Raw genomic sequence first — 12,476 nt, 5'->3', positions numbered from 1 at the left:
ACAGTAGATTTCGACACATTAGTTGTGTAGCAATACCGGAAAGAGAGACACGAGACTTGTATTTTACAATAATTCAGTTTTTGTAAATCACTGGACAGTTGTTTCATGTTCACCATGATGACCAAGCAGATAATGACGGAGATGGCGCTAAATTGCTGGAAGTAAATTTTTTGCTGGCTAAATTCCAATAATTATGAACCCAGTGTCTAGTTCTGGAATGGTATAACGTAGTTTATTCACCAAACTAAAAATATTTTACGGGAATATCAGTTTTTCACACGTTCTGAAATGTACAAACACTTTCTGCTCCTCCTATTTTTGGTTGATTCTTTATAAACAGTTTATTTGTCGTTTAATTTAAATAAAATTTTAGGTAGATGTGTGTTAGTATACTATTTATAATATATTATGTTTATTAGCCTAATCACGATACTTTTTAAGTTATGATAAAAAACTAGCCTAGCTGTTTTGTGCCATAAAATACCAAACCAACCGACAAATCCATGTCCTCCAGGTGCATTTAAAATTTTCCTTGCCCATATGGTTGGGGAGTGAGGATGAGTGTTTATAATTCCAGACTGGATAAGTTCTGCTTCCTCACGTTAAGTATAGTACACAATTTCATTATAGTGAGTTGGTAGTGTTGTCTTTTCAACTTCTTGAAGTTGAAGAGAGGGTTTGTCCACTTCTGTGTTGCTTACTTTCTTGTCCCGATTCCGATGGCTACGAATGCATCATTCTGTAGCTACAGGTCCACTCACAAATATATATACAGCAGTCCAAATGCCATAGCCACCAATGTGAGATTTTATGGGTCATTGCCCAGTAATTCCAATCCTAAGCAGCAGGACTTTGATTGTCTGGTTGGACCTGGTTAATGATGATGACAAATCATATCAAATTTCACCTGAAGTGCATGATTTAGGTTCTAGGTAAAGAGCACACCTGTTCTAGATTGTCAACTCTTAAATTACAGCAATCACTGTGTTCATCGTATTGGATATGAATAAGAATTTAAAGTCCACTGTTATGTCTTTTTTTTTAAGTGTAAAAGTATTTAAGAAAAGTAAAATAATTCCAATTTATATTTTAAATTTGTTTGATTTAAATTTTGACATTCAAAGTCATTTTAAAAAATTTACTGTAACTTGTAGTTGGAAACAAGAATGATGACCCTGATAGAAAGGTTGTGTTAACTGAAGATTCTCAAAGATTTGCTGACCAGATGGAAATTCAGCTGTTTGAGACAAGTGCCAAAGAGAATATCAACGTTGAAGAAGTAAGAACTTAAATTATATTATTATCCAAAATGGGAGGTTTTCTTTGTAAGTATTTAAAATAAACTGTGTTACTATTACAGTGCAATCTAAAGAGAGAAATTTATGAATTGTATATTTAAACTCTTAGAATTGTGATCCTTTTTTTAAGCCTAGCATTATTCTAGGTGTGATAGCACCTACAAGTGGTAGCATCATGATTATTACTGTTATATTAAAGCATGCGTTTATGCAGACCATGCCATGAGTTCTTCATCAACTGGCTATCATATTGACAGATTGTGAAAGAAGCAATAAATGTTTTAGGGTGATACAAGCTTAAAATTGTGCATGTAAATTAAAGTGCACTTGAAATAGGGCAGAAGTTTTCACATCTGTGAAATGTTTTCCTGACATGTATCTGTAGTAAGATCATTAAGAATTAATATCATTAAACTGAAGTTTTACATTTTGAAATTGTAAATTACTTGCCTACACATGAATATTTCTGTGGGTAACCATATTAATGTAATAGCTTTTGTGAATAAGTAATGTTATTGAAGACATAATATATGTAACATGTTCATAATTAGTATGAATTTTATTTTGCTGCACTTTTAATTTATTAAATTGAATTTCAATACACCCACACACATATTATTGAGCATTTTTGCTTTTGCTGAAGATAAAAAAGCTATTGTGTTTGTATTTTTTTATATTTTCCACTGTAAACTAATTTCTGCAAAATGTTCAACATTTTAGAGAATTTTTGTTATATGAATAACATTCACCAGAGGGCTATTTTCTAAAGTTACACTTTTTGATTTTAATTATACATGTAAACTTACTTTACAATCCCTTTACAGCTTGTTATTATTTGTTTTATTTCCTGACAATAAAATTTCTGTGATTGACATGTGGGATATAAAAACTAAAATAATAAATGCTCATTGGACAAATATATATGCAAAAACGGCTCTTTTGGGTTGAGAAAATAGTTTACATAGAAGAGCGAACAACGTTTCGACCTTCTTTGGTCATCGTCCAAACTATGTAAACTATTTTCTCAACCCAAACGAGCCGTTTTTGCATATATATTTCTCTACAAGTGGGTTTTCTCGACATCACTGCTTATCGGACAAGTTCTTTAAATATTTTTTGTTATAATTTCATATCTAAGAGCAAATGAATATCATCTTATTCTTATCTATTGAGAAAACATTGAAAGCTAAGAAGGTATAAGCACAAACTATAAATATCTTTAATTAATTTTTCTATTTATGGTGAAAAGTACTTGTACTTTGTGTTCATTGGCCCTTGTAAATGAAAAGACTTCAAGTAAGTGTATTAGTTATGCCAGTTGATGGAAGATGAACCTGGAATGGTCTGTTGGTTAGAGTGCTCAGCATGTAACCTGAATCTTTTTTAATAGCAATCCATCACAGAAAATGGTTGCCCTTTCATCTGTGGAGAAAATTTAGTGTGATGGTCAATTCTACTATTTGTTGGTAAATAATAACCTAAAAATTGATAGCGTGTGGGATTCTATCTTGATTTATCACTTCAAAGCTGGAATGGATAGCACAGATAGCTTTGAGCAAAATTTAAACAAGCAGTTGAACATGGTAGCTAAAATGAAATTTTTTTTAGCTTGTTTTGATCCCTTTTTGGAAATTTTGAAGAAATAAAATGTCTTTTATGTCTATGTATTATTAAGTTCAAGACACTTGAAATCTTTTAAATTTCTTGATGGTAAAATTAGCTTTAAATGGTAGATACCATGTAGCTTTTAAATGTAACTCATATTGAAAGAACACTGTGGAAAAGTTTTGATAATGAGAAAATTTTCAATAAAATGAACATTTCAAAGTGATAGATCCCTTAAATACATTTTCAGCAGATAAACCATTGGATAAATCTTGGTTGTGTAAAATGTTGTAATTTACATGGACTGGTGACTTGGATTTATTTTATCTGTTTTTGGTATTTCAAAACTTTCGTATAAGTTGAAACTTGCGCTTTTATTTTGTTCTTTCTTCTTTCTATTTCTGACTCAAATGATTAATGTATTTCTCTCACTCACTCAGTGTTTAAAATTATTTTCTATTTACTTGTAGGTAACCTTAAACATTAAATTTCCTAAGTGTACTTTTTGATTACCATGCTACCTGTTTTTCAGGCCTGTTTGAGTTCTTATTGGTACTATACATGAAGTTTTTGTAAATATATTTTTCTCCTTTGTAATTAATTAACTGTACTAGAAACATTGTCTTTTTTCAATGCCTAATAATGTTTCAGATGTTTAATGCCATCACAAAAATGGTTTTGAAGACAAAAAAAGAACAAAAGGAGCGTCAACAACAGACCAGAGAGATTACTGTCAAACTTCAACGAGGATCACAACGAGGGAAAAAAAAATGTTGTTAATAGTTTTTTTATTAAAGGTACAAATACAAACATATTTATTTAAAAAAGTATAGTTTTTAAATGCATAGTCATAATAATGTGTAATTACTTTCTCTAGTGATCATTAGATGTTAGGATAGTCCAATAACAAGTAACTCAGGTGTTTGAATTGTGATAAGGCATTCATCATAATTTATATTAATATACTTGTCTACATTCCATATTTGCTTAGCTGTATTTGTGAGAGTTTTGATATCTGCAGTGGGTAGAATGCAGCCTATTGTGTATATTTGCATTTTACAGCAAATTAACATACTTATAAGCTTAGATAACCAGTTGTTGGACTGAGCTTACATGCAATTAACTATTTAATTATCTGTAGTATTAAGCAGGAATACTCACTATTAGACTTTTGATGAAAATTTAGAATTAAAATGAATCAAAAAATTAACACTTAAATTAGTGAAGACAATCTTGTATAAGTAGCTGACTAGAAGTTTTCAAATGTTGTAGATCAGTTGTACACAAGAAAACTGAAATGTAGAATGATCAAAATATGTTGAATCCTCACTTGGATATTTTAGCTCTTAAAATTGTATAGGGCTTTAATCAGTAATAAATAAGTGTGTGTTTTTGTTTGTTTGGTAGTTGCTTTAGTTTTAGTATTTTCAGGATGTTTTAAACTCATCTTAATAAGGATCTAAAGATATTCCAAATCTGATGCGTTGTATAGTCTGTGGAACTACAAATATTGAATTTATTGTAGGCACATTTGATTATCTCCCAATCTGAAAATAGATGAGTAAGTATGTGATTTATAATAGTTCATATGCATCAGCACCAGAATATACTTGGACCTCTGTATTAGAAATATAATTTAAATCTGTATATCAATAGACTGGGAGTTTTCTGCTTTTACACTTCATTCTATCAGCCAGAAGAAAATAATTTTTCCCCTGAATAAATTGCAATTGCCTTTTTCATTACAAATGTCAGTTTTCTTATTGTTTAAACATATTTTATGTTAGATATAAGATTCTGAGGTGTGTTTAGATCACAACCAAGTAAACTATGCTTTGTATTTTGCTTTTTTTATATGGAAGTTTAAAAGAAATAAGACAAGTTTGGGGAGGGGTTGTCACAATTTAAATTTCACTCCAACATGTTTTTGGTACCATTTCACAATTTTATCATCACCATCTACACTGAACAGATTGTTATTGTGTGATAGCATTAGATGATTACGACTTAGTTTTTTGTGTGAAATATTATAGTTTGTGTCTTTCTGTTGAAAATAAAATTACTATTACGAATGATTAGACTGACTTGAAAAATGTAATTTTGAATTAATAAGTTTTATGAGCATAATACTATTTGATAAGAAAATATGTGGCACTATGGAGAATTAAAAACAATCAAAGAATAAATTCACTTTTTACAAGTGGTGAGAGTGCATATACTTTGATTCAATAACGTATACAATTAATATGACATAAGATCCTTAATGAAGATTTATTTGGCCAAAATATTGACCATTTTATCTTTCACAGTGAGTTTGACCATTTCTTTGAATTTTATCAGGCAGGAAGTAGCACTGTCTATGTAGGGATTGCTCAGAATGTTTATTGAAATGGTATTTTAAATATCTCATCAATAGAACATCATAACTTTACAATACTATAGAGTATTTCATTTTATAACAATATCAATGTACTGACTAAGTCACAAGTTCTGTGAATGTCTGTAAATATCAAGCAAAAATTTAAATTTCCTGATCTTTCTTCTGCTGCTTTTTATTACATAACTCAATAACCAAATGAATGGTGTTAACCAGTTTCACTGAGGTGACATATTTTCAAACAGAGTATCTACTTGTATAAATATTATTAACTAGTATTATTATTAAGTACTTTTTTTTTTAAATCATAATTCCACTTTAAATTATGTTATCATTACCCCTTGAAGTTAGCATTCTTACAAACATTGTGTTCTTTTGAAAAGCTTAATACAGAGTAAAATAGGAATTACCAACTAATGCCAGATTAACAATAAATATTAGTGGAAATCCATTATATTTAGAACTTGGTTATAAATACAACCTTCCTATGTCTCTGGAATGGTATTTTCATCATCTTGCCTGTGTTATTACTTAGGGATGATGCAAGTACCATAGATTTGTATAAGATGTTCCTACAAGTAAGTCCTTTTTTGAGAAGTTTTTCTTTACTTATTATATTATCTGCATTACATTTTTTGTTGTATTGAAAATATGCAACTAAAACAAGAAGGTTATTGTGTATCTCAGAATGGCTGATATGGGTATTAACACTTTTATTGATAAGCAGAGAACATTTCAGCCTCCCTAGATCGTCTTCAGGTTAACAAAGAGAGTTTGCAAAATACAACGCAACAATTGTCACAACTTTTATGTTGGGGAAACAAGCAGAAAAATGGAAACTAGATTCAAATAACAAAAAAACAACAAAAAACATATTCACACATTTTTGAACACTGCAAATCAAATAAACACAACATAACTATAGAAAACTTTCAGATACTAACTAGGGAAACAAATATAAACAAATGCAAAATCAAAGAAGCCCTACTTATACAGCAACTAAAACCAAAATTAAACCAATATAAAAGAACACCTTTATACCTATACTAATTAATAACCTCAAATCCAACTACAATGCCCCAATAATCCCATACCCATTTAGACTCTTGTCCCTAAGATGTTCAGCAATGGTCAGTTGCAATCTCTTTTTGTTAACCTGAAGATTACTTAGGAAGGTCAAAACATTGTTCTCTGCTTATCAATAAAAGTGTTAATACCAATACAAGCAGTTTTAAGATATATTTCTGTTTCAAATGGGTTTCTCATCATCAAGAAGGTTAGGGTATATTTATAACAGTACTATAACTAGAGTAAATGCAAAACAAATACACTCTCAGTGTTGTGTTTTCTTTTAATTGGAATGTGTTCTTTTGCTACTGACTTGTCAGTGATTCAATAATGCATGTTCATTACATCTAAGATCATAACATATTAACTTTTTTGCACATTCTGCTAGAATTATTTTCATGATGTCCTAATAATTATCACCATACCTTATAAAATTTCCAGTATATTTATACAATGTGGAATAATAACATGTCTTGGATTAGTTTTCAACCAAAAAGACAAATATTATTGGACACTGTTGCTGTCTCATGGATAAATTGGGATTTTCGACCAGATGCTTGCAGTGTCCATTTGGATTTAAGGAGTTAAGGGATTATGCATTTAATATTTCCTACTTCAAAATGTATGGAAAGAATGACCTTAGGTCCTTAATAATTGAACAAGTTATGATAGTCAGAATACTTTTGTGCAAGTTTTGAGAAATATATGTGTCAGATGATATATTAAGAAATAAATAAATGATTAGTAAACATTAGGTGTTGTGTAGAATATCAGTTTGCTCACATCTTTTGCTGAAGTGAAATAATATTGTATGTTTCATCCAATGTTTCAGATGTTATTATTCAGACTTTCATACTCAGATATATGTGCAAACTTTCCTCACTGGTTGTGCTCATTTATTGTATTATAATTTAGATAATTTCTCTGATAAAGAGCTATGATAAAACATTTACACCTTAGGTTGAATTGTGACACTTGTTAAGTGAATTGTTGCTGTAAAACTAAGAGTTAAAAAAAATGCATGTTTTGTGGGTGGATCAGTCAAAGAGTGTCAGGTTTGTGAAGTCAGAACTGCGATTGTAAAATAGCCAATTTTGGCTTCACTTTGAGTGCTGAAATTATTCATTTTTTCCCATTAAAGATTTGAAAAACATTCACAAAAGAATGAAGAAAATTTCTAAATTTAAAGTTGTTAAGCTATACTTTTTTCGTTATTTTGCTCTTTTAATTTATGTTGTTATTATGCTTGGCTATTGAACTTGTATATCAAGCTGGTTAAAACAAAATACCCATTGAAATATTCAAGATTTTATTGATTTTATTTCATTTGAGCTTATTTTTTTTTAATTTAACACTTGTCAGAAATTGTTTTTGTCCAATTTTTTTGTTAGTGCTACTTTTCCAGCAAATTTCACTGAAAATTATTTTTTTAAGATAGCTACATGTAGAAAAGCCATTTTACTGGGAAATAGCTTAATGTTAAACATAAACTGAATGTTGAGTAACTGGAATAAAGAGTAATTATGTTTTTCAGGATAAGAAAAGAAAAAAACTGTCATTACATGATATCCAAGGCCACAGTATGATGAGTATAAATTCTGTACCTCTCTGGGACCTGAACATCAGACACTTTTATTGATATTCCAGAAAATTGGAGAAATCATGCACTTTGTCCTTGTCATCAGAAAAAATTGGGCATCAATGAACTTTTTTTTTCTCTCTCTCTCTCTCTCTCTCTCTCTCTCTCTTTCTCTCTAGTGTGATAGAGATAGGGAGATTAAACTGTTGTTTGTTTATCTATGTGTGCATATGTGTGTTTGAGCAAACAACTATTTTTTTCATTTCATTCATCTGAATTAATTGAAATTATTATGGTTAGATCATGTTGTGAACATTTCAGTGGAGTCTTACTTTTTGAATATAAATTACTATAATATTTCTTTTGCACAACTGACATTGTCAGTTTTGTGCACACAAGATAAGTCATACAAGTCAACTAATATGCACACCCATTCAATCCGTCATGAAAATTTTCAGAACTTGTTTTAAGCTATGTGGTTGTGCATATATGCATGTAAGGGACCATTGGGTGCTTGCTGTGAGAAAGGTAAGAAACTCATTGTAAAATAATACAAGTCATACAGCATTACTGCTCATTATTTTCAGGAATATGGGTTAAGATAAAAGAACTGGCCCAGTTATGTTTATTTTTTAGTGACCTTGTTTTTTTGTGTGCAACCTTTAGTAATTTACTAAAAAAATGTTAAATTTTCTCACCTGTATTATACTGTTTCATTTATTTTTGTCACAAACTGTTGTAAAGTTGGAATTTTAGCAACAATCCATAGTTAAATAAAGATTCCATTTTAACTTCTTAAAAAAGAGTATGTTAGAATTAAGTTCAAAATTTTTGTTAACATTATTACATTGCTAAAATTTGATTTACAAAACATTTAAAATTTATATTCAAGTTTCTGGGGAGTATTTTTCTATCAATCATAACTACCAAAATTATATTTTTCATATTGTGAATCTTCAAAACATTTAAACTTTTTAAATTCTAATATATATCTCAAAACAATACACAGAATAATTAGAAAAATATTGTTAGTAGTCTTGGTCATTACTGAGTTTTAAATATGATAGACAGTGGAAACTAGAAATTAAACACTATTGTCATTTAATGATCTTGAGCACTGCCAAAATTGCTACCTTAATTACCACTATATTGTGGTGTGAAATCATTATGCTATATTTTGTGATGGAAAGCATGTTTAATGTTAATATCATGAAGGTGCTAACAGTGATTAGACTGGAAGAATATATTTTGAAAAGTTATGTGAGAAAATTTACAGTCCTTACCACATACACACACACACACACACACACTAATTATTTGAGTTGAGAAGACAATCGTCAATCCTAATATGTTGAATAATTATAAAGCAGGCAATGCCAGCACTCAAAATATTTTGGGGCAAGCCAAAATTTTTGGAGGCAAAAATATGTTATACTCATAAAGAGAAATCTTATGTGGGTAAATTCTCCTTTGCTTCTCTGTAGTGCTGCCAGTTAAAGCAGGCTTGCAAGAATTTGCAATAAAAACAAGTCCTATGGTTTCTCAAAGCAAGTCACTACTTAACCAACCAACATTAAGCAATGCAATGCTTAAAGAAAGGTATAATAGCACAAAGTAACAGGAACTATTTGCAATAAGACTGAAATCTAAATCTGCAGGAAATATGTGGACTTAACAACCCTGCTGTAGAAACTTTTCAGTGTACATCAGTTGTATGGTAATACTTGCTCTTTCTTATTATTATTTGTTTTTTAAGAACATTTCAAAGTGATGGGATAATATTAAGATGAGTGTTTAAACCATTGTTTCATAAAAGGTATTGTAGAGAATATTTATGAAGTGAAATAAGTATAGGATAATATTTAAATAGGTGTTTAAATTGTTGTTTATGAAGAGAAATAGATATGAGATATTTAGATTTGTGTTTAAAGTATTGTATTCGAAAGGGTGTTATTAGAAAATGCTTATAAAGTGAAGTAGATGGAATAATAATAATAAAGAGCATGGGGAGAAACCCATTGAATAGGAGAATAACTCTTCATATATCTGTAGTTTTACATGCACCAAATTGCATATTTAATGGTTAATACCTAAATTAAACTAAGTTTTCTATTAATGGAAAACACCTTAGGAAACAATTGAGTTATTACACAAGTGTCTAGTTTTCATTGCAAATGTGTCATAAAATTGAGAGTTGCTCAGATCATTTTAAACTTTTGTATATTTAAACCTTACAAGCATATATCTAGATGTTTAATAAAAATATTATTTGTGACATAAAATTGGACTTGCTGTTGTTAATTTAAAAGATGACATTTATTTGTACACAATTCTTTGAATGCTATTAAAATAAAAACAAAATACTGACTTACTGTCATAAGACTAATCAGTATAATGTTTTGATTTAAAATTAGCATTTGTGATTTCCAAAGAGAAAAATATTTTCTAATAGTACCCCACAATTAATTATTTGTACATTTTAGGAACTATGGTAGATTAATGCTTATGCTGTGTTTGTATCAATAGGACATTCAGTGTTTGTTTTAACTAGTGTTAAATCAAACCTCTACTCTTCAGTACAAGGTGAAACAAATTTGAGCACAATATCTGAATCAGTTTTTATAATTTCATAGGTGTGTATTCTTTACAATATTGAGAAAGGCTTCTCTAATTTCCTTCAAATTAGCCATTTTATTCATGCTGAGAACTAATCAACAATTGCAGGGCTACTTTAACAGTTTCACTACATCTCCCTACATCAGCTCTTGTTCAGTGTTGAGTTATTGTTCATTTGAAATATTTGAAACAGGTTTTACATAATCCTTTCTACCTTTCCAAAAATGTGTAGATACTTTCATTATTATAGAAATTCACCAACCTGTATAAAATGTTATCTGTTTCAAAAGCAACCAGTATTTTAGTTTTATCATTAAAGGTTCCAATCATGTTTCTACCTGTGAAAAAAATTATTTAATTTTGTATTAACTCTAAATCAGGTTATTTCTTCTTGTTATTTACTGAAACTTTTAAAACACAGAAAAAATATGTAGAAAGTGTTGTTAGTACCATGGATGTCTGCAGAAATGTTTTTAAGTGAGATGAGAGGAGAAGTGTAGCGTGTGAATAAAAATAATTTGTATACGTGTGCTGAATGAAGAAAAAAAAAAGGATTGTTTCTCATTTTCCACAAGGATGTGATCTTGATCTGTACTGTAATGTGAATATCTGAGTATACACTCGGTTTTGCATATTTTCAGTTGATCTTGTTACAAATAATAGAAGACTATCTGAAAACATATAAAATGTTCTTTGTGTCATGATTTGATGTAGTGGTTTAAATATCACTCATTTCTGAGTAAATTAATCTTATTCAAGAATGTTTTTTAAAAAGTTACTTATTAAAAATCACAAGTTTTCTTTCAGTAACTATTTCATTTTTACAACTTGAGGTATTTGGAACCCAGCTGATTAACTAATTTTGATCTTTTTCTTTTGTTGACCCTAAATATTATTATGCTAAAACAATTTTGATAAAATCGTATCATTGAAATACATATCAATAACCTGTCAACCCATAGCAGAATTATAACAATGGTTATTCAGTGGTTGTGATGTATTCCTGGCATCAAATGCCTAATAAGTATTATGGCAATACTTAAGATTACGGAAGTAGTAGTATAAAATAATTGGTATAAATTTCATATTCTTATGCACTTATCGCTATAACTTGCAGATGACATATATTCAGCTCCCAGAGGCACAGCGGGTACGTCTGCGGACTCGCACCGCTAAAACACTGGGTTTCAATACCCCTGGTGGGCAGAGCACATATAGCCCCATTGTGAAGCTTTGTGCACAATTCTGAACAAACAAACGTATTCAACTTTTGCCATGAACTCGATGACACTTTAAACCCTAATTTGATGGTGATGGTCTTTGTGGAAAAATTATAATAATATATAATTATGAATAAATGAAACTACCGTAAATATCAGAAAACCTTTAAAGGTTTTTTTAATTAGTTCATAATTTCGGCTGCTTTGCGCCTTTATCAGGAGTGTAAATTTTCTGTAATGAACTGTTTAAGCTAAGACCATTGTATTCTGAATCACGCACAAAAATATATTATCTTATAAGTATTGGAAATCCAATGGCACGTGTAAACGGTATAGTATAAACGACATTTATAACAGTGTATATAACTAAAGAATTTCTTGTATAGTTAAATGAAAGTATATACCGAAAAGTTAGATGGAATGAAGGGAAAAAGGTAATGTTTAAGGTGTATAAAATATATTAAGTAACATTAAAGAAAGGAATCATCAGTCACATTTGGTCATTATTAGTTTGTATATTTCTTTTATAAACGTTGTTGTTGCACAAAGAAAGAATAATTTAGACAGTAAAAGGAAAGTACAACAGAGTGAGATAAACTGAGTAGGTAATGTTTAATGAAGTTGTTAATTTATTTACAAGTAAATAAAATAACATTAAAATATTCTTTGATAGATTGTTTAGGCAGGGTATTCATGATGAAACTTGTCTGTTT

General features: G+C 29.6%; 1 protein-coding gene across 1 annotated transcript in view; it reads left to right on the top strand.

Annotated features, from left to right (window-relative positions):
• The window catches only part of LOC143253260 (ras-related protein Rab-35-like), a 38,268-nt gene extending 28,059 nt beyond the window's left edge, over positions 1-10,209 (top strand). Inside the window, exons 5-7 of the mRNA XM_076506821.1 lie at positions 1,155-1,279; positions 3,555-3,700; positions 7,883-10,209. Of these exons, the coding sequence (XP_076362936.1) occupies positions 1,155-1,279; positions 3,555-3,683 (254 nt within the window). The 3' untranslated portion in view covers positions 3,684-3,700; positions 7,883-10,209. The remainder of the gene's footprint in view (positions 1-1,154; positions 1,280-3,554; positions 3,701-7,882) is intronic.
• The last annotated feature ends 2,267 nt before the right edge of the window (positions 10,210-12,476 follow it).

This window comes from Tachypleus tridentatus, chromosome 6 (assembly GCF_004210375.1).
Source record: "Tachypleus tridentatus isolate NWPU-2018 chromosome 6, ASM421037v1, whole genome shotgun sequence".
Classification (NCBI taxonomy): Eukaryota; Metazoa; Arthropoda; class Merostomata; order Xiphosura; family Limulidae; genus Tachypleus; species Tachypleus tridentatus.
This window is presented reverse-complemented; position numbering and strand designations above follow the sequence as displayed.